General features: G+C 39.7%; 1 protein-coding gene across 1 annotated transcript in view; it reads left to right on the top strand.

The window, feature by feature from the left end:
- The window catches only part of CUBN (cubilin), a 299,579-nt gene that overhangs the window by 151,142 nt on the left and 124,473 nt on the right, over positions 1 to 23,964 (top strand). The window contains exons 32-35 of the mRNA XM_036760230.1: positions 9,919 to 10,075; positions 18,470 to 18,583; positions 21,409 to 21,519; positions 23,455 to 23,583. Of these exons, the coding sequence (XP_036616125.1) occupies positions 9,919 to 10,075; positions 18,470 to 18,583; positions 21,409 to 21,519; positions 23,455 to 23,583 (511 nt within the window). The remainder of the gene's footprint in view (positions 1 to 9,918; positions 10,076 to 18,469; positions 18,584 to 21,408; positions 21,520 to 23,454; positions 23,584 to 23,964) is intronic.

Below are 23,964 nucleotides of genomic sequence, written 5' to 3'. Positions count from 1 at the left end.
TAAGTTGTTTATCTTCCCCCCCTCTGCAAACTGAAACACAGTAAATACGAATGAAGAAAGATGATATTCTGTGAAGGGCCAAGCGCAATGGCTTTTCATACAATCCGCGACCCAGAAAAGGGAGACTCGGGAGTAGTGTGATTAAAATAAAATGTGACTGAGGAAGCTCTTAGCCATGTGCTTTGAGGCCTTCAGTAAGTTTGTACCACTCTCTCTGTAAGGTGACTGTGAGTCATCTAATCTTGCTGAGGTTTTCAGGGGAAGGGAAAAAGGAGAAGCAGTGGGCAGCAGGGCTATGTCCTGAGACAGTGCCAATGGGATTTTAATAAACATAGCTGGAACATAAGTGTATCGTTGCTTCGGTGCACTTTGGGAAATCTCAACCTCTGTGAATTCCTCAGTAAAATTCACTAAGAGACCCTAGAACTAAGCCATATAGCTTCTAAATCTAGCTATTAAAAAGCAACAAGCATTAATAGTAATCATGTTTTTATGACATAATTAATAGTCACAACAATATATGTTTTAGCATAATTAATATGAATTTTTAAAAATTCTATTATCCTTGAAGCAGTGTGCCATTGTAGATAGAGTGCTGTACCTGAAGTCAGAAAGCCCCGAGTTCAAATTCCAACTCTTTCACTGTTTGATCATGGGCAAGTCACTTGGCCAATCTGAACTAACTCTCTAAGACTTTAAGTTATAGATAGATTGCTATCTGCATCAGTGAATGGAGTTCCCACTCCAGGAGTTGCTGCACTAATTTAACCACATACACACCATTTACATTATGTATAATGACATAATCTTAAAGAGTTCTCATCTCTAAATTGGGCTGTGAACAATTAAATCTATACTAATGCTTATCTCCTGGCTTAGAGTTCTTTTCACTTTTATAACACCAACAGCAACAACCAACTTTGATGTGGCATTTACTGTGTGTCGGGCACTGTGCTAAGCACTTCACAATTATTGTCTTATTTGATTCTTATAACAAGGTAGGTCCTGAAAACTATTACTAAAAACCTTCAGTTATTTAATCTTTGTGTTCCCAGAACCTCTAGAGGTTCTTGCAGCCATGCTATTTCTTTCTGAAAGGGCAACAGTTAAGGTTTCACACAGTAAGCGTCATAAACTTAAAATATCATGCACATTAGCTGAGGTAGATCACTTAATCCACTTATAATTAGTGGGTGCTTATAAGTCTTTGCAATAGTGAAACACCACCACCAAGCTTTTAATACACTACAAAAATTATGAACAGGCTGAGATGAGAAGAAATGCATGTGAATTAGAGCAGGGCAGATTTAGGTTAGATATCAAGTGACAGTTAAAATCTGAAAGAGGAAGCCAAAAGGGTCATCTAATTTATTTCAATGAATGTCTTTTTTAAAAAAGGAAATATGTCAATCTAATTTAATGTCATAGAATCTGGAGCTGTGAGACATTGGCCCTTATCCAGCCCAGGGATGTCAAAGCCCAATAGAAATGGGGTTCACTAATCCATATCTAAAAATCCCTATGGACCACATAGTTTTTAAATGTAGTATTATCTATTTTTCCTCATCTGTAATGTGGGGATAATAATAGTATCTACTTCCTAGGGTAGTTGTGAAGATAAAATGAGATATGTGTAAAGTGCTTTACACACCTTAAAGTGCTATACACATTCCAGGTATTCTGGTTGATATTATCAGAAATTCTACTCTGATCATTCTCAGGGGCATGGAGGTGATCCCAAGTTCTCCAATGTTATTCCAAAAGATTTCAAGTTTTCATAGTTTCTACCAACCTAGAGAGGTTTCAAATACAGGTCTGGTGATGGAATCCATACAAAAATTCAGTGTAATCTCTTTGAATTTTTTTCTTTTTTGTGAAAATCAGGTGATCTTAATTTTCAGGAAATTTGGAGTGCAGCTAAGAAGACCAATTTTAAAAAATGAAAATGTAATCATAGTCACATAGATTCTTATTTTGCCTGTGCAAAGATCTTATCTCTGAAGCTAAGGTATATAGTTTCATTTATTTGTAGAGAATTAAAAGGTGGAAATCGAAAGAGAGAACAATATGGTACATTGGAAAAAGCAGTAGATTTGGAGGAAGAGAACCTAGCTTTGCTGCTTGCTACCCATCTGGTCTGTAGAAAGTCTCATAATCTCTCTGGTCATCAGTTTCCTAAAATAAGGGGACTGGCCTAGATGAACTACTAATCCCCACTAGCTCCGAATCAGGGGTTCTTAACCTGTGTCCCACAGGTCCCCAAGGGGCCTATGGATAGATTTCAAGAGGTCTATGAACTTGGATAGGAAAAAATTAAATCCTTGTTTTCAACTAACTTTTAACTGAAATAGCATTTCCTTCAATTATTTAAAAACATCATTGTGAGAAAGGGTCTTCATAGGCTTCACCAGACCACCAAAGAGGTCCATAACACAAAAGAGAGATTAAGAACTGCTGCTCTACTAGGTAGTAATAGCAACTCACATTTAGGGGCAACTAGGTTGTGAAGTAGATGGAGGGCTGGACTGGGAGTCCGGAAGACCTGAGTTCAAGTCCTTCCTTAGATACTAGCTGTGTGACCATCAATTTTCTCACTTAATCTTTAGGTGAGATTAAATAGATAGCACCTGACATTAAATAGAGATAATCATTGCACCTACCTTGCAGGACTTTTCTGAGGATTCAATGAGATGAATTTGTAAAACTCGTTGCAAACCTTATGATATCTGTCTGTCTATCTATGTATCTATGTATCTATCTATCTATCTATCTATCATCTCTCCGTGATCATCATTAATAGTAGTAGTAATAGTACTAATGGTGGTTGTGGTGGTAGTAGTAGTAGTGGTAGTAGTAGTAGTAGTCATAGTAGCAGCAGCAGTAGTAGAAGTGGTAGTGGTAGTAGTAGTAGAGATAGTGGTAGTCCTAGTAGCAGCAGCAGCAGCATCAGTAGTAATCTTACTTGGTACACACTACAGCCCTTTGAGTTAGGTGCTGTTGTTATGAGCATTTACAGATGGTCTCAGAGAAGTTGAAAAATGACTTGCCCAAGGTCATACAATAAATGTCTTAGGCAAGATTTGAATTCACCCCCTTCTAAGCAATGCTGCCTTTGCTGAAAGTATAGGTTTTAGGTTGGTTCCCTTTCTCTTGTGACTCTTTACTAAAAATTTTTAAGCTAGAATCATAGGCTTAGCTTTAGGAGACCTCAAGGTTCATCTAATTCAATCCTTACGCATTGTATCTGTTTTTTCTGCAGTATGCCCACAGCCAGAATCAACCTGAAGGTCCTCAGAGACAGGGAGCTTACTCTCAGCCAAGACAGCTTAGTACTCTTTTGGGTGCTAAAGTCTTAATTCTGCCACTGACTGTCTTGTTTTACTGGGCTAATGCTCCTCCCTGGCTCCGTGCCACCGTTCCCACAGCTGGGAAAGTGAGACAGTTGGACTAGTTAATGACAATGAACACTTTGAGGCTACATTGTATATTACATGCATTACATCATTCGATCCTCCCCAGGAGCCTCTGTCCAAGGTCAGACAGTGAGGCAGTGGTACAGGTGGGACAGACAGAGGTGGCAGGTGCAGTGGGGAGGGCATAGGACTGGACCTGGTTCTCATCCCAGCTTTTCCATTTATGAACTGGGTGAGCCTGGGAAGTCGCTCAGCCTTGCTGGGCCATTTTTTTACTCGGGTATTCTGTCTCCAAATGTCTTCTTTCCACTATATTTAAGATCCCTACCAACTGTAACATTCTCTGATTTATTTTTTAATTATGTCTCGGAAGTCCTCTATATTTCAATAATCCTTACAAGAAGCATGCTTAAGGTGTAAGCATACCAACACTATGATGATCTGTTAGAGTCTTACAAATATCACCCTCCTGGAGAAAATTCCCTCCCTCCCTCCCTTCCTCTCCCTGTCTCTCTCCTCCCTCCCTCCCTTACTGTCTCCTCCCTCTCCCCCCCTCTCCCCCCCTCTCCTTCTTTCCTCTCCCTCTTCCCTCCCTCCCTTTCTCTGTTTTTGTCTCTCTCTTTTTCTATATATAAACACATTCATTCATATAAACATATAAAAATACATATTCATCTTATATAACACCTTAAAATGTATAAATACTTTAAACTATGCCACCTTTGCTAGCACAAGGAAATTTTGGGAAGGCTGCCAAGGTCCCCCTTTCCTTGGCCCCTTCATTCTCTCATATTACGAGCCCCTGAGCTTCTCTTACCAGAGGCCTCCTGGAGATGACAGAGTGGAAAATGTTTAATTCATGAATATCAGCTCAAAAGAATAGATAAACGAATGCAAGGCTTCTCACTTGCATTCCTCTCTCTCTTTCTCTCTCTGTCTCTCTGTCTGTCTCTCTGTCTGTCTCTCTGTCTCTGTCTGTCTCTCTGTCTCTCTCTCTCTCTCTCTCTCTCTTTCTTTCTAGTGCCCACAGTGCTCTTCTCTATGGTGACAGATTTATCACGAGCATTTTGCTCTGCAGAAAGATGCCTGTTTAAGTCATCAATCACCCATTTGAGTAGCCTTAAGACATGTAAACAGTAGATAGGAGAAATTATTATTATTATTGTTAGTTTGCAGCCCCAGACTCACATCTGACATCCCTAGGCTTAATGAGAAGGAAAGCCTTTTCTAGTCCCTTCCCTAAAATCATGGAAACCAAGAGCCAACCAGCAGGGTGCTGTTCTGTGACCCCTGCCCCTTTCCCCCAGTGTCCATATCCCCACTGCCTCTGCTGCACAGTGCTAACTTGCATACAGTGTCACACCATACACTTGTGCCTCTCTAAGAAGAGGCAAAGAGAAGAGGGCAGAAAGTATGAGAAAAGCTGTGAAAGCGGGCACCTCTAATGGGAGAGGCCCTGGCCGCCAGTCAGAAAAGCCACTCTCCCTTGTGTAAGGTATCTTGATGGAGTTGCCACAGAGCCAAACTTCACTAGCAGGTCAAAGAGTCAGGGACTATTGGCTTCTTTTGGAAGGATGTGGAGAAGCTAGATTGTTAGACATTTGCCTTCAGTTACACCCACTGCTCTCTCAAAGAGAGGAAGCCCACTGGCTTCCACACCATCTGAGGTTCCAGAGCTTGACACAAACACCCCAGAAAGAATGGACGCAGATAAGCCCAGTTGCAGAGGCTTTCACTGTGTTCCTCTACAAAGCATTTTCTGAGCCTGCCAAGCTGTTTTTGTGGGGTACCATGTTAGCCATTTGCTTTTGATCAGATAAATCACTTCACCCAAGGTTCATTTTTATTGTAACACCTTGTAGCATTTCTCCCCTCTTCCCGTGATGATATCTCAGATCCCGTGCTTCTTCACAAAGGGAGCTTTCCTCCCTGTACTTCCCCTAGATATGGAGCCACTGATTTCCTGCAGGCCAAATTCCTAGTGACCAAAGGAAAATGCCCATTTCACTAGGATTACTTTCCTTTTCAGGGTCTACAAGAGTTGAGTCTCTGGGGACTTCAGGCTGCTATCTCTTTTGTGCTTTCTTCTTAAAAACAAAACAAAACAAAAAACAATTCTTTGGTGTTTCTAACTAGAAACTGATTCCCTGAGCCATGTGGAAAAACTTTCCATTCTTCTACCCTGCCTTTTTCCTTTTAAATCACATATGTATAAAAATGTTTCTCCAGACCCAGAAACACTTGGCCTTTGATCCCTGTAAAGGCAGAGTTTTAGCTAGCATGGGATGAGTGGCACTTAGCCTCTGGGAATAAATATTGTGTAGTGTATATGTCTGCTCCATAAGGGTGAGCTTTCTCTGCCACCAGTCATCATACTTTGCCTTCCTTTGCCCTTTTCCCTCAACTGACCCACTTTTCTAGTATTGTGATAACTCTGTCCTGGGCTTACCTTTTCCCATTGGGCCTTGGGGTGGGGAAAGAGCTGGACCACCTCCTCTCCTGGCAAGACTGTACCTGTTCCACCCCTCTCCCAAGTGTTTTTTCTCCATATGAAAAAATCTATATTCAGAGTTCTAGGTAAAGCATACACACTAACAAGTGATGATAGTTCTTTAGATGTGTGATGTCATCAGTGTTGATGCTCCCTCCAATGGTATAACTTGCAACTTTCCAGTCTCTGCCTGTTGTCCATGTATGTTCTCCAGTAAATTCTCTACAGGGCAGGTACCCAATGCTTTATGGAGCCATCCAAGGGAAGGGAGAAGGGAATAGACGTTTACTAAGCACCTACTAGTGCCAGGTGCTGTGCTAAACACTTCGCAAATATTTCATTTGATCCTCACAACCACCTTTGGAGTAATGCTATTATTATCCCTTTTTCAATGTTGAGGAAACTGAGGCAGACAGGTTAATTGACTTGCCCTGGGTCACAAAGCTTATAAGCATCTGAGGCTCTCTATCCACTGGCCCAACTTGCTGCCATCCAGTAGTTCTACTGTAAAGAGTTTGGCATGGAACTCTTGATAGATCTTTTCAATTTCTCATAGGTTTGTGGCCTCCTAGTTTGATCCTGCTCTTGGCACTATTTGGAAACAGCCCATCAGACCCTAACGCTAATCCATCAGATACCATTAGACACTTTAGAAATAGCCTTGAGAGCAGGGACTGTTTTTGTCTATCTTTGCATTCCTAGTGTTTATCACAGTAACTGGCACATAGTAGATGCTTAATATATGCTGGTTGGCTTGATTAACTAAGTCTCTTATCAAGCTTTCTATAAACTAACAATTTATAAAAATAACAAATGTATTGGACTATACATTAATATGTTATCTTTGGATACACACACACACACACACACACACACACACACACACACACATATATATATATATATACATATATATATATATATATATATATGTATATATATATATATATATATATGGAAGTACCATGTAGTCTGGAGATAAAAAATAAATACTGACATACTAATGACACCCATGTCACAAAAAAATTGGAACAATGTTTCCCACATTCAGCATCCTTGGCAGACTGAGATTTCACACTTTCAGAGAAGATTCTGAATGTATGTCTCCTGAAGCTACACAAATAGCAAGCATCAGAAGCAGGATTTGAACCCAGGTCTTCTGACTCCAGAGCCAGACTTCTTTCCACTGAGACGGGTTAATGAAATATGCCTGAATCTCTCATGGGAGACATACTCCTGGATAAGCTTGATAGCCCCTGGGAAGGGAGAAGTTACAGAGAGCTTCTAGGGAAACCAGTTACTTGAGGAGTGTCTCAAGAATTCAGCTTATGTTCAGCTCAGGAACTCTTGGTAAGAGCTGAATGAGCCATCTTCCATTGCTGGGCCTTTGAACTTTAGGGGATAGCTAAGCCATCTAGAATGTATAGCCCATACTGTGTGTGAGAAGGTCCCTTTATAACTACATTGGTACTCACTTGAGTCAGCCTAGATTTCATGGAGGGAATCAGTGCTCTAAAATTGAACACTGTGAGAAATTGCCCCTGACTAATTGACTCTGAATTTCCTGCAAAGCTGCACACAAATAACCATCATAGTCAATAGCCATTTCTACCCTTTCTTCTCTCCTTCAGATTGGCAGATCTGTTCAGTTGTTTTTGTCGTGTCTGACTCTTCATGACCCCATTTGGGGTTTTCTTAGTAAAAAATAGTGGGGTGACTTGCCATCTCCTTCTCCAGCTCATTTTACAGATGAGGAAACTGAGGCAAATGAGGTTAAGTGACTTTCCCAGGGTTACACAGCTGATAAGTATCTGAGGCCCAATTTGAACTCAGAAAGATGAGCCCAGCACTCTATCCACTGTACTACCCAGCTGCCCCATGGCAGATCTTGATATCATCAAAGAAATGTATTATTGGAAAAGAAAATAGGCTAGTCACATGGAACTAGGGACAACCAAAGGGCAGATCGTGTTCTCCACTGGCATCTCTGTTGTGTTCAAAAGAACTCAAAGAAGGCCCCCAGAAACTTGGGTGTACCCCTGTGATGACTTAGAGGAAGAAATGGACCAGAGCCACATAGGATGCATTGTGATCTGTATCATTGTGAGGGATATCCAAATCAATGATATCACAGGTTCTTAGCAGTATTGCAGTATGAATCAAAACGATTCCCATTCTCATATATGTGCTCCAGAGAGCCAACCTCGGTTATACTTAGAACTAAATATCGAGTGACTTTAGGAATATTCAGCTTGCGTTTTACACAAAGTGATCCCTTCCCTCAAAAGAAATATATGTGGCAGCTTGCTTTAAACATAGGCAAGTGGAATATGATTTCAAAATTGTAATTTTAACCCAAGGTTTTAGAGATTGAGTTGCCTTTATCCTGATGGGTTTCTTACTTGCCTTATTTAAATGGATAAGTTTATGAAACTAGCATCCAAAATCAAGGAACTCACTTTCCTCTAGATTATACATGCCTTTGTTAAAATACAGTGCGAGAAGAGAGTGATCTTAAATTAAACAAGATTGTAACAACAGTCTGGGAGATCCACCAGTCACTTATTCACTTATCCGTTCATTCAGTCCAATCCACCAAATGTATTTTGAGTGTCTAATGCGCAGAAGCATTGCACTATATGCTGTAAGGGATACAAAGATTAATAAGAAATACTTGTTGTCCTTATGGAGCTTACAATCTAATGGGAAAATAGGATATGTCCAATTGTGGGATGTTATATATAATTAATATAACATCATTAATATATAATATAATAATAGAATTCATATTATATAGTTATAATACAAGGTAGAAAGTGACAATACAATAAAAAGGTACAAGTAGATATTTTTCCTAATGATATAGAATAAAGCTCCTACCCAGACACTAACCTTCACATCCCTGAGATTCTCTGCAAATTGTAGCTCTCTTTCTACCACTTCCCTTCTCTTTTGTTCAACATATCATGAAGAGAGAAAAGATGGAAGAAAGGTCCAGATGGGCTTCCAGAAAGACTGTGATTCTAACCAAGGATACTTCTCCATTTATACATCCATCCATCCATCCGTCTATCAATCCATCCATCCATCCAATCACTCATCCATTCAGGATCTACTGTGTATGACATATTAACAGATTAGAAGGAGCAGAGGTACTGACAAAGGTGATAACATTGATAGAAGCTACAATAGCTCTAGCAGTAAGCTGCTAGAAGTGACTTCAGAAAATCACACCAGCCCTTTTGGTAATCACAGATTAATGTAGCAATATTACAAGAAAAAAGCCAGTTGTGATAAATCCTAAGAAAAATATATATTTCTTTTCAACCTTGTCTTCCTAGGTCTGAGAACTGGAGTCGACCAGGTAGATAATCTCACCCAGTCCCCTTATTTTACAGATGAGAACACTGAAACTTCTTTAGCTCCCCAAAGTCTGTCACCTGTATTAGGGCCTTTCAATTGTTAGCACAGGGAAGGGCTCAGTAGTCTTTTAAGGGGCATAGCAGACCCCATGACTCAGAGACATCGTTGCCCCAAACCTTTGATGCTCTCTTTTCATTCAGTACCCCAGCCTGCTCACAGCCCAGTCTGGTACACGAAGCTTCCTCAGAGACACAGAAAGAAAACCTCTCAGAAACACTAGTCTTACAGAGGTGCTACTGTGTCATAAAGGGGTCTTCCTTGACTCACATTCTCCCTACTTACTTCCAAGACGATTATTTCTGCAACCAAAGGATAATAGGCCAACCTATAAAAGTACCAACCCAGTTTCTGACTCTGTGTTTATCAGCTTCCATAGACAGCTTCCCAACTGAAGAGAATGCAATTCCCTCACTAGGTATACTGTTACTTGCTGCCCATTGGGATCAACTGCGCTGACTTCTTTCATTGTGGAAACAATCTACTTGACACTGTTTATGGTCTACTGTTGGTGGGCCTTATGTAGGAGTATTTGTCGACATTGCTGAATCTAAAATTCTGACCATCTTTCTTGTCTGTTTCAATTTTGTGAAGGTCCACGATGGTTCAGATGCAGCATCTGCTGTCCTTGCCAACCTTTGTGGAAGACAGCGACCTGTCCCCATCATCTCTTCAAGAAGTACCCTCTTTGTGAGATTTCAGTCCACCAGTGCCAGCCAGAGCAGAGGCTTCCGGGCTCACTTCATAGAAGGTAAGTCCTGCGTGGATATCCTGATGCCCCCTTGGACTGTTGGACCTGCAGGCTCTCCTTTTCCTAGAGATTGATCTTGTTGCTCACCTGAAGTCAGGATGGATCAAAAAAAATTGTTGATGAGCAAGGACATCCTAACTAATTTATTTGGGTTATCTTCATTGAATTTGATAGTAGTACGAAAGCAGAGTACTTCTTAGTTGCTTACTGAGGCATCCTTCTCAAAATTCTCCCCATGTAGGCTGAGGCAGCATTTCATAATGGAAATATTTGGAGGCAAAGAATCTGGGTTCAAAACTCAGTTCTGTTGCATATGATCTCTGTGACCTTGAGCAAGCCACTTAATTATCATAATTGGGATTGAATTTTCTGAGCTGTAAAATAAGGGATTGGACTAGATGACCTCTAAGGTGTCTTTCACTTTGAAATCAGTGATCTTATGAGAATGATTCCTTTTCCCTCATTCTTGTTACCATTCCCTTTTCGTTTACTTTTTTGTCTTTGTTTTTGACTCAAGTCTAATTCTATTTTGTCTAATTGCATAATACATTATATAATTGCATTAATAATAGTAATATCTGACATCTATATAGTGCTTTAAGGTTTGCAAAATCCTTTACGTATGTTTTCTTTGATTTTTATGACATATTATTCCCTTATTTTCATTGTATTTCTTTGCACATTGAGAGCAAGATTCTGTTATTTGAATGATTAGCACCTTACACTGTTTGTTTACAAATCATTTGATTTGTTACTTCTATAAAATCATTAAAAATTGGTGAGGGGAAGACTTATTAATACTTATAACACACTTCTTTCATCTGGAGGCTTCTAGTTTCTACTGTCAGCTTACATCTTTGCTGGATAGGATATATTAGATAGATCAAGCAAAACCTTTCTAATAATTATCTTTATCTTAATCTCATGGGCCAATAAATACTTTGTAATGGCTCAGCTATGGTTTCAGAATGTCATTGAAAAGTAATTTTTCATATAAGAAATAATTCAATACTTTCTTCAGTACATTACAGGTCTCTGATTTTGTCACTGTGGGTACTCCTGCTGCCAACACAAATCTAAGTAGATTGTCTTCAGGGGTTGTCATAACCCAAAAAAAATCTATCCTGTGGGCAATAACTCAGTGATAAACCTCCCCAAACAGCTGGCCTGGTTCTCCCAGGCAAGGCAACCAGTTAGTCATCCAGGCTCTGCTCTTAGCCTCCCTTATGGCCCAACAGAACTTGTCCCCTGGCAGAACCTTCAAGAAACCAAGGTCACCTTTATGGCTCAGTGAGACAGCAGAGGAGAACTTTGATGGAAAAGAAAACCAAATGTCTCTAATTTCACAAATTCTTACTTTTTAAGAAAACTGATTATTCAAACAAGAAACTTAAGTGTAAATTAAAAGAGAAAATTGTGAAATTTAGTTCAATACCAACTTTAGTGGTTTTGTAAAATATGTGTAGTTTTCCTCATTAATTTCTCTTGTTTCCTGAGCACTCGGTAGTTGGTGTCACTCCCTGTTAATCTCTTTAATCTGTCTGTTCTGGCCATAATGGGCCAGAGGTTCTGTATCTGGAGGCAACAAGAGTTAAAGGCCCCCCCAAAAAAAGTCCCAGGGTAGTTTGAAATTCACAACATGGACCTTGGAAGCAAGGGGGCCCTAGCAAAAAGTCCCAGTTCAGGAACGAAGACTTGAGAAGTAAGCAGTACTACAACCTTGGTCAAGAATCATTATAAATCTAGACACCCTCCTAAATCCAACCTAGATGAAGAGTATTAACCACATAACAGTTGTAAGCAGAAACTCCAAGGAGGAAATGAATTTTCCACAAGGCCTGAATAAATACCTGGAAGAAATGAAGCAATAGAACGTCAGCCAGCAAGCATTTATTCAAAACTTACTATGTTCCAGGCACAGTGTTAAGCACTGAGATACAAATGCTAGCAAAAAGAAAGTCTCTGCCCTCGGGTTTACATATAATGGGGGAAGACAAGATACCCAACAGGGGAATGCTGAGAAAGAGGCTAAAAAGTGGTGAATGTAGAGCAACAGAAGCAGAGTGAGGAGAGGAAGGAAGGATGTCAGGCTTGGGCCCTTCCTCAAAATAGAGGTTCTGAGGGCAACTCTCCAATGGGACAAGGAAGTATTCTGAGTAGAGGGATGTCCCAGAAGCCAAGGGAACTTCCAGAATTAGAAGACCATTGAGGCTTCATGGTGAAATCTAGTGAGTCAGACTTCATTGGAACCAGGATAGTGAGGGACTGAAAAAAACAAAGTAAAAGCTCCAGTGGAAAGAGAGAAGATTGATAAATAACTTAGAAAAGAAAGTACACCCAAGAAGCAGACTCCTTGAAAATTAAAATAGACCAAGCAGAAATCAGTGACTTCATGGAACAATAAGAAATATTAGAACAAAATTTTTTAAAATGGAAGAAAATATAAGGTATCTGCTATCAAAAACAACTTACATTGAAATCAGGTCAAGGAGAGATAATTGGAAAATCATCAAACTCCCTGAAAAGCATGATAAGAAATAAACCTGGATACTCTATTTCAAGAAATCACAAATTAAAACCTCCTAGATCTATTAGAACTAGAGGGCGAAGTAAAAATAGAGAGTACAGAAATCATCTCCTAAAAGAAACCCCAAAAGGAAAGGTCTCAGGAATGTTATAGCCAAAATCCAGAGCTTTCACATCAAAGAAAAATTACTTCAAGCCATCAGAAAGAAGTTTAAATGCCAAGAAACCATAGTCAGGATCACACAGAGCCTGGTAGCCTCTACTATAAATGAGGAGATCTTGGAATACATTATTCTAAATGGGAAAAAAAAGATATAAGCTTACGACCAAGAATGACTTACCCCAAAGAGCTGAGTATAATTCTACAGGGGGAAGATGGACCTTTAATGGAGTAAAGCACTTTCATGCATTCTTGAAGAAAAGAGCAAAGCTGAGTGAAAACTTCGAAATGCAAAATTCATTCTGGAGAAACCTAGAAAAATAAATGTATTTGAGCTGTCAGTGAAGGAGTTAAAAGTAAAGGAGGTATAAGACGATGATGTGCTAATATTCTAATGGGTGAAGAAAAAAATGTTCCTTCAGAAATACAAGATCTTCAAAGAACATTTAAGAAATGAAATAAAACAAACAACTTGGAGTGAATTGGTTCTACTCCCTTAATTTTAAGAGGCAGGGGAAAGGGAAGCAATCAGTCATTCAATGGGTATTTATTAAATGTCAACTATATGCCAGACGCCATACAATGTTCTAGAGTACAAGTACAAAGAATGAAAACATTTACTACTTGAACGAAATTAGAGTCTAATGGTAGAGATAATAAGTACATACAAAATATATACAACAGGTATATGTATATATGCTATATATAGCTTTATTCATGATTAAATATCTTCTATTTTGAAATAAGTTTTTATCCTTTTCTTTTGTTTTTCTTTTACTTCACCACAATATCCTCCTGTATCCTTCTCTTCCTCCTCCCAAACAGCCATCCCATGTAACAAACAGTAATTTTTAAAGACAGAAAAGAAAAAAATTAAAAATCAACATAATTGATCAGTGCATAAAGAGTCTAAAATATGTGCAATGTACCCATTTCCCCTATTCCTCCTCCCTGCTTTCCAGAGCATGTTCATATGTTGTCTTCCCCTATTAGATTGTAAGTTCCTTGAGGACAGGGACTGTTGTTTTCTTATTTGTATCCCTAGCGCTTAGCACAGTTTTTGGCACATAGTAGGTACTTAATAAATGTTTACTGAATGTAATTGAAAAACTTGTGGCCCACCCATGTCTCCAAAAGGATAGGATAGAATCTTCTCATATTTCTTCTTTTGACTCATAATTATTCATAAAGAATTTTGCAAAATTCACTTTTGATTTTTTTGTTTGTTCATTTACATTTTTTGTAACCATTGTGTTTGTTGTTTTCTTGCCCTGCCTACTTCATTCAGCATTAGTTCATATTGATCTTTCCATTCAGTCATAGCATTTATCATGTCTTATAGCACAGTAATATTCTCTATTAATGTGCCACATTTTGTTTTTAACCATTCCTTGTTCAGTGGGCATCTACTTTGTTTCCAATTCTTTGCTCTCACAAAAAATTACTGCTGTAAATATTTTGGTATATACAGGAGATTCCTTCTTTTCATTGCCCTCCTTTGCATATAGTCCAGTAATGGAATTTTTTGATCAAAGAGTATGGATCAGGGGTGGGGAACCTGTGGCTTAGAGGCCACATGTGGCCTTCTAGGTCTTTGGGTACGAGCTTTTGACTGAGTCCAAGTTTTACAGAACCAATCCTTTTATTAAAGGGATTTGTTCTGGGAAGTTTAGTTTCAGTCTAAGGGCTGCACTTGAGGACCTAGCAGGCTACATGTGGCCTCAAAACTGTAGGTTCCCCACCCCTGGTATGGACATTTTCGTCACATTATTTGCATGATTCCGAATCACTTTCCAAAATGGTTGTACTAATTCACTGCTCTACCAACAATGTACCAGTGTGCCTATTTTTCTCTACCCCCTTCAACACTGACTAATCCCATCTTTTGTTATTTTTGCCAATTTGCAGGACACGGGATGAAATTTCATATTTGTTTTGATTTGTATTTCTCTTATTGTTCAAAAATTGGACAATTCTGTTACTGAGTTATTCTTGTTGTTCAACTGTTTCAGTCATGTCCTACTTTTCGTGACCCCATTTGGGGTTTTCGTGGCAAAGATACTGGAGTGGTTTGCCTCTTCCTCATCCAGCTCACTTTACAGATGAGGAAACTGAGGCAAATGGATTAAGCGCCCTGCCCAGGATCACAGAGCTACTAAGTGTTTGAGGCCAGATTTGAACTCAGGAAGATGAGTCTTCCTGACTCAAGCCCAGCTCTCTATCCACTGTACCACCTAGCTGCCCAAGATAGAATTATTAATAGTTTGCTAATCTTCTTTGAGAAATATTTGTTCATTTCCTTAGATCATTTGTCTTTTGAATGTAAAGTTAATAAATGCATATATATGCATATATATATATACATACATAGTAGTTGTAAGGAAAAGCAATACATTGATATTGTAAGGAGACTGCTTACTGAATGGGGGAGTTAAGGCAAAAAAAGAAAAAAAAAGGAAAGGTAAGAACCCATGATCTAGTGTGGGCAAAGGGAAGCAAAAAGAGACAATAGAATAAAATAAATCAATCAAGTTTTTATTAAGCACCTACTATGTTACAGGCACTGTGCTGGGTACTGGGGATACAGGGACAAAGAATGACGTGACTCCTACTTAAAGAAATAATCAGTCTAATGGGAGACAATGTGTGTGTGTGTGTGTGTGTGTGTGTGTGTGTGTGTACAGCCTAAGAATAAAATAAGTACAAACACATAAAAAGTGGTAAAATGCAAGGTATTTGTGGAAGGAGGTTGCTGGTAGTTGAGAGGATGGTGAACGTCTTCCTGAAGAAGATAGGGGCTTAAGAATGAAGAGAGGCAAGGAGGGACTGTATTCTCAGCATGGGGTGTGGCTAGTGCAGATAGATAGGAACAGGAGATGTTTGAGAACAGACAGACTAGCATCCAATGTAGCTGGGAAGATAGTGGGGCCTCACTGTATGGTGCTTTCAAATCCAAATACAGACATTCCTATTTTACCATAGAGGTGATAGGAAACAGGAATTAATTGAGTAGGACAATCACATGGTCAGAGCTGGGTTTAGGAAAAGAACTTTGGCAGGCACCTTCAGGATAGCCTGGAGAGGTGAGAAATTGAGGCAGAAAGACTCATTAGGAGGCTATCGAAATAATCTAAGAAATAATAAATTGAGAGGTGATAAGGGCCAGAACTAAGGGAGCTGCGTGAGTATAGGGATGGTGTAAGATGTGAGAGCCACTGTGAAAGCAACTGATTGAGTGTATGGAGTGAGGGAGAGTGGAGAGCGCGAGATAATGCCAAGGTCATGGACTTGGGAGGCTGAAAGGATGGTGGTGTCTTTGAGAGAAGGAGGGAAGCCCAGAAGAAGAGAAGTCTTGTTGTTGTTGTTGTTGTTTAGGGCAGATGGAAGAGAATGAATTCAGTTTGGGACATGTTGAATTTAAGATGGCTCTGAGATACGCAGTTTGAAATGTCTGGTGCACAGAGATGCTGAAGTGGAGGTCAGGGGAGAAACTGGGGTTACGGGCATGTTCATGTGCATGCGTACCTGTATGTGTATGTGTGTGCATGTGTATACATATATGTGTGTATAACAGAATCAGATTACTGAATATCTATGTAATGGAATACCAGTTATAAGCCACTGACACTGATCTCCTTACTTCTACATTTTTTTTTTTTGGAAAGAGAGGAAGCTTAGTGCTAAGAAATGAAATAATGTAAGAGGTTATGATAGAGAGGACTTCTCAATTAATAATCCTAACCATGAATGTAAACTTACCCAAAAAATCAGAAGAGGGCAGCAGACTGGATTAGAAAGCAGTAATCATGATCTCAAACCAAGTGTGGTATATGAATGTTATGGATTATTAATGCACTATAAGAAATTGGAAAAGAGATGGTTTCATAGAATCTTGGGAAGACTTGTTTTAACTGATTCAAATTGAAGTGAGCAGAACCAGAAGAACAATCTATATAACAACAACATTGTAAAGACAACAACTTTGAAATACTTAAAAATCTTGATCAAAGCAGTGACCAATCATGTTTCCAAAGAACCTGTGATGAATGATGTTATCCATCTCCTGACTGGGAAGCAATGTGTTCAAGGTGCAGAAAGAGACACGCGTTTTCAGAGATGGACACAGCATGGATTGTTGTTCAACTGTGCTTATTTGCTGTAATATTTTTCTTTTTTTTTTTAAATGAGGGTGGCTGGAAGAAAGAGAGTAGTAATGGTAATGCAAAAATGAGAGAAGGAAAAAAAGAGGGCCATTGAAACATTTGTTTAAATGCACAGGAGAGAACAGGAAAAAGTTTAAAAGGAAGCACAGACAAGCAAGATGGCTTTGAAAGTAAAATGTTGTATTTATTATGTATTTTTAAAGCAAGCTCTCTGGGTTGGAAAGTCATGGTTTTATTTACAGTTCTCTTTTTATGCTTTTATGTTTTGGGTTGTTTTCCCACAGAAGGAGTGCTAGTCCAGAAATCAAGGGGATTTGGATTCTAGTCCTGGCTTTGCACTACTTCAATTCAACAAACATTTAAGTAACCTCAGCCTAGATTTCTTTACTTATAAAGTTGCAGTTACATCTAGTTGTAGTAGATGGTTCCTAAAATTCCCTCTAGCTGTAAAACCGTATGACTTTATTTCAGGGACTTCCGAGAGAATGTGACACGTCATGTGGATGGATGTTTGGTTTCCCCAAAGAATGTCATACACTTTGTTTTGCCTCCAAATCTGGCTTGACATTGGTATTAAGAAAGAATAATAAATTAACGGAATTCTGATGCAGTTTAATCATTGATTTCTTTTTTGAGGTCTCTATGTTTAAAAAAATTGACATTTCAGAAATAATCCCTGTGGACTGACAAAATGCTTTCAATTCTATCTCATTACAAGATATATTGTGTAAAGTCACTGGACTTGGCCATGCCTTTGGCCTTTCCCACTTGGAAATATGGTCATCTTCCATATATCTTTTCAGTCTATGAAGGTATTTATTATGTTGTTCTAGAAAGATAGTTATATGTGCATTTGTAGAAATACAAAAGGAGTACATTTTTTCTAAAATGATATAACTTAGATCTTCATCAGTTATTACCTAATTAGTTTTTCCCCTCTCTTTCCTAAAGGAATAGCTTATTTATAAAGTGAATCCCTTCCTAGCAATGTTTTTTATATTGGGGAGAGTTTGGCAACCGAGGCCAGACCTTTGTGGAAATTATGCAGCCAATTGATCGCCTTCAAATCCATTACTCTGTTCCACTTCCCCACTTCCTGTATTTAGGAATACTATTACAAATGCCAATTATTCTTCCAATTTCCCTTGGGCTAATGTGAAGCTGTAAAAGAAGACTATCTTTGCTGACAGGGCCTTTGGCAAATACGTCAGAAGTCAGGATAATCTCTGCATGTTTCCACTCACCAAAGCACTCAGGCTCTGGGATTTAAATACAGTCAGTCAGTAGCAACTGTCTATCATATCTGTCTATCTATCTGTCTGTCTGTCTGTCTGTCTATCTATCTATCTATCTACTCTGTCTTTCTATTTATCCTATCTTTTCTGTCTTTCTATATATCCTTTCTGTCTTTCTATCTGTTCTGTCTGTCTTATCTCTCTGTCTATACTTTCTGTTTCTGTCTTTCTATCTATAACCTATCTATCTATATGTGAATATATATATATATAATATCGATATATCAAAATGTGTGTGTTTTGTTCTCAGCCTGTGGAAGCTTCTTGGTCACTGATTCTACTGGTACTATTTCCTCTCCTTTGTACCCGGCCAAGTACCAAAATAACCAGAACTGCAGCTGGATAATCCAAGCTCAACCTCCATGTAAGTAAAAAAAAAAAAAAAAAACCTCACAAAAACATGTCTGTGGGAAAGTTAGCTAGATGACTAATATCCTTATCTCCTCTGTGCTAACAATAAGAAATCCCTCCTCTGCTTCTTTAGCAAGTCCTGCATCCTGATGAGGCAGAGAACAAAAATGGTCTAATCTGCCAGGGAGGACATTGTGTGTGTGTGTGTGTGTGTGTGTGTGTGTGTGTATACACATGCGCACACACACACATTAGTAGCAGGTTATCTGACAGAAAACATTGGATAAGCATGCCAAGCACACATCCTAGCATGTGATAGATACTTAATAAACAACTGTAGAAGAATGATAAAGATATCTGGAGTTAGAAAATTCTGGGCATATAGAATGAGAATATAGTACTCTAGGTCTGCAGATCTTTAATTCAATTTAACAAGCACTTATTAACAACCTGTATGCTAGATGTTAGGGTTATAAAGACAAAAAAGGAAGATATTTCCTGCCCTCGAAGAGCTTATATTCTGCCCAGGTGAGACAAAATTATGACAGATACATATAGGATACATACTAACAAATACAGTGACATAACAACAACTGCGGACCAGTTAAGGCCTCTTGAAAGAGTCTGAGCCTTGAATACAGCCGGGGATTCCAAGATCGGAGATGAGAGCATTTAGACGTTGGTGCCCTTGATGAAAATAGGGAGACTTGGTAGAGCGATGGGTTTGAGGGGAGAAGATAACAATTCTATTATGGATATAATTGAGTTTGAGATGTCAATAAGATATCTAGGAAGAACTATAATCTAGGTATTGGTAATGTGTGACTGGAATTCAGAAAATATATTAGTGCTGCAGAGAGAGACTTGAGAGTCATTTTTCACGGAAATGGTACTTGAACTCATGGGATCTCTGAGAGAGAAAAAAGAGGAGTTCAGGCTGTAGCCCTTGGGAATGCCCAGACTAAGAGCACAAGAAATGGATGATGATCTAGTGAAGAATAATGAGGAGCAGAGAGATTTCAAAAGTCCTAGGACTAGTTATATTATAGAGAACCAGTTATAATATAGAGGACTAGTTATAATATAGAATACATATAGAATATATAAATGTTGGGCTCCTTCATAAAAGAGAATGAAGTTCCCAATGATGGGATGAGTCACAGAGTTGCTGTAGATGTAGCATAGAAACTGACCATTTGTCCAAGAAAGGAAGAGGTGCTGCCTGTATTTCTAGGGCCAGTTTTTCTGGAGTCAGACCTAGATATTGACATTCCATTCATTTCCACATAGTTCCTTGCTGTCTTCTCAGGAGGGCCATAGTCTGGGCACCATATTTACTGCTAAGCTGTTTCTGAGCTTCATTATGCATGGCACAGATCACCCCTCTGCATACCTTCTGTGGGCTGATGTCAGCTAGTCCTATGAAGTATCCCTTTAACCCAAAGTCTGGCTACTGTGTCCAACTGCTGTTGCCTTGCCAGTCGAGGTGAGGTGGGGCAGTTAACCAGTGAGTTTCCCTAGTGAAAAACTTAAATCCAAATCAGCTAATTAAAAATCTAGGGTTTCATACACCCAGGTCCAGGCTCTTTTCACATCAGTTCCTTGTTACAGTTGCATATTTAGGGTTAACAGTTCTGTAGGAACCTTGATTGACATGGGTAAACTGGGAGCAAGTGATGTAATCTTCAGCCAATCTGTGCTCAGGAAGGTGGAGCTTCAGAGAATCCCTGGCCAGAGTCAGGCATTCAGATAAAGGAGGCCAGGGCCTCCAGCATGGGTCTTTTCAGCCCGTTATTTATTTTCCAGTGAGTTACAAACCATTTAGATTAAGGACCTCCCTGACCCTAGCTGTGGGCACAGCCAGAAAAGGAAGTCAATGGAAGAGATCTCACTCTGAAGATTAAAGCCCCTGAAAAAAACAACAAAAGGAGAATGTACCCAGGCACATAGAGTCCTGGGAGGGATTCAAAGCTCCCTTTATTAAGCTCTCAACCTTCAGGCGTTGGTTCTTCTCTTTAGAAGTGAAGTAAAACTCTGTGGTTCAGTGTGTGCCAGTACAGGAAGGGTATTATGTTTTCTTTTACATACACAGAATCAAAATATAAGGAAAGACCTTCTATTCTTAACCAAAATACCTGCTGGAAAAATAGATAGCCATTGCCTGTGGAAAAAATGCTAAGTCTGAACTTAATCAGCATATAGATGAAATGCAGTCCCACAGCCCTCCTTGAGGCTTTCTCCCTGACAATTCACTCTTTTCTCCCTTTTACTGAGGGACTGACCCCCACTTATACTTTCCTCTAGACACTTTGGAAGCAGCACGGGTATTCTTTTTCCAAGGAGAAGCCTGTTGGCACAGTCATTGCCCCATAAAACAGACACCCAACACTGTGAGAGGATCCAGTGCTAGTGAGAGAAGCCTTGAGAGCAAAAGCGCCCCCACCCCTAATCCAATAGAATCTTCCAGTGGGTGTACAAATGGACTAATAAATAGTCCCCTGCCTTCCCCTTTCCAAGAGAACCTAAATTCTGAAGTCCATCTACTGTTATACCTTTCTTCCACCTCCTCCCTTTTTCTCAACCCTGTGTGGACAGACCAAACTCATGAGATTTCTCCCTGCAGAAGGTTAATCCACATGAGGAGATAATGGGTCCTTTTTGTGCTCTGAAGAGCACCTGATACGGAGTCCCCACCGAAAGAGAACCGTTCAGTTCCATCCTTCTGGTGTGTGCCATGTTACCATAAAACAGGGTCACCCAACCATGACTGTCTACAGAGACCTCTTGTTCCGGACAGGATTCCTGGAACTTTTAACTTTTTCCTCTTCTCTCTTACAGTCAGTCACATCACCCTCTCATTTACTCACTTTGAACTCGAATCCAGCCACAACTGTTCACGGGACTTTGTAGAAATTTTGGATGGAAATGATTATGATGCCCCTCTCCAAGGTAATGAATGCATCCTTTTAACTTTATGCTGTTATTGGGAAAATTGTTTATCCATTTGTTTCTCAAGGTGATAGTTTCCAGAATCCTTCACGAAGATATAGAGAGCATCAGACCAAGTTAAAAAAAAAAAACAACAACAAAAGAAAAAGCCTTGGAGGTATGCAGAACTTGTTTTAAAAAAACAGAATTGCTCAAAAATGGATAGGATTTCCCATTTGCAGTATCAGGGCAAAATTTACTGGGAAGATTTCTGTGGGTCTCACAAAGATCAGGACAGTTAGGCTAATTAGGATAGGTAGATTAGGATAGAATCAGGAGTGAAGAACCTGTGGCCTCAAGTACGGCCTCTAGATCCTCAAGTGCGGCCTTTGGGGATTTGTTCTGTGAAGTCTGGATTCAGTCAAAGGGCCACATTTGAAGACCTAGAGGGCCACATGTGGCCTTGAGGCCGCAGGTTCCCCACCCTGGGGATGGATGGATAGATAAACAGGTAAGATAGATAACAGTTAAGACAGGATAATTAAAAACCTGGAGACTGTTCAAAATGGACTATTTAGCTGTCTTTGCATATAGTCATTGTGCTGTGCTTTTAAAAGCCACAAAACAGAAGCTAGTAAGCATCTTAGCAAAAGGAAAAATGTCTGTTCAGTTTTGAACAGATTCCTGTCAGGAATCCCTCCTCTAGCTGTTACATCGATATTTCAATGTGTTTCTTCTGGCTAAACTGCTGTCTGCCATCCTCTGCATTAGAGACTCTCTTATTCTCAAAGTTGATTGTTCCCTTGCCTCTGATGCTTTGCTTCCAGGTTCCTATGGTGATTCCCTAGAACTTAGTCACTTTGCAAGCTCTTCAGTCTTACACTTCTTTCATAGTGTGCATACAACCAAAAGGGGGCAGCTGGGTAGCTTGGTGAGTCTTAGAGTTAGGAAGATCCGAATTCAAGTCACATTTACCAGCTGTGTGGCCCTGGACAAGTCATTTAACTTTTCTCCCAGCCTCATGTCCCTCCTCTATAAAATGAGGATAATAAGAGCATCTACCTCACATGGTAGATAATTAATAATAATGAGGAAACACCTCCAGAGTTGTCATAAGTATCAAATGAGATTTATTAAGTGTTTTGCAAACCTTAAAGTGTTATACAGATGCCAGCTATTATTATTAAGAACTTGTTACTAGTCTCTTTAAGTGACTAGCGTCAGGCCTATTTAGGGAGGTGAGGGACATGCCTGTGTGTTTAATGCTTCACCCCAGACTCAGAGTCATCCCATTGTTTGTTGTGGGCCCTCATCTTGCCATTCTCATAAACTGTTCCCGATCATTTGATCCATTGAATCCATTTGATCCATTGATCCATTTGAGCCATTGAATTCCAGTTTTCGATTTAAGTCCTTTTGAATTCTGGTTCAGTGTCCTAAGGTTCTTACCACCCCGGCCTCCCCAATCCGGCCCTGCAACCTCAGCAAGGCCGTTCTCTATCCCACCAATCGGATCACCAAATGAGCAAGTCTAAGGACACAGACTCTAGAACCTCGCCTTAAAGGCAACATTCTCTGTGATTATGCTGCTCATATTTATATGGGTTTAAAAAGCTTTGCCTATGTTTTCTCCTATATTCCACCTTCCCACTATGTGTTTCTGATTCTTCTTTGACCCTCCTAACCTCATAGGATTTAGGGTTGCTAATTCACTCTGGGAATCCTCAGTATCAGGATATTCATTTGCTAACTCCCCTTCAGCAAGTTGCATCTACACATTGTTAGCTATTCCCAAGCCCGTCCTAATGTCCACATAACCGATAACCGATACCTGTCTACAGACCTCTCTAGGAGAATTGAATCCGGTGACAGGGTGAGGAAGGATTGCAAGAATTCGCTCAATCACCAGCCCTCTGTGCTCTCATGCTTCATTCTCCTTGTCATCCTGTTACTTAGGCCGATACTGCGGCAGAAATATGCCTCTTCCTGTTACCTCTTTCGGCAGTTCCCTGACCGTGAAGTTCATCTCTAACGCCAACATCAATTTTGTGGGTTTTCATGCTACGTACACTGCGTCTTCATCAGGTAAGACATTTGCAAACAACTTTATCAGGCCCATGGTAATGCATTAGAATCCACTGGAAGTGGGCTCCAGCTTATTTTACTTCAGAAACAAAGGAGCAGGCTACTGTTTATTGTCTGCACTTAAAGAGTACATTTCTACGATTTTTTTTTGGCCACAAATCTTCTGACCATTGAGGATAAAAGCCCACCTGAATTAGACATTGGAGGCCTGGGGTAGAAAACATGGGAAGCATGTTAGTGTCAGTTTTGTCGCCGTCAAACTGGGTAATTTGGCCAATTTGCCTTTTGGTAATTAGGTAATTTGCCTCATCTGTTGAATAATAAAAGCAGTATTTATCTCTTATCTGTCATAATGTGTAGGCACTTGGCAGGGAGGTGCTG

This window comes from Trichosurus vulpecula, chromosome 5, assembly GCF_011100635.1.
Source record: "Trichosurus vulpecula isolate mTriVul1 chromosome 5, mTriVul1.pri, whole genome shotgun sequence".
NCBI classification, from domain to species: domain Eukaryota; kingdom Metazoa; phylum Chordata; class Mammalia; order Diprotodontia; family Phalangeridae; genus Trichosurus; species Trichosurus vulpecula.
This window is presented reverse-complemented; position numbering and strand designations above follow the sequence as displayed.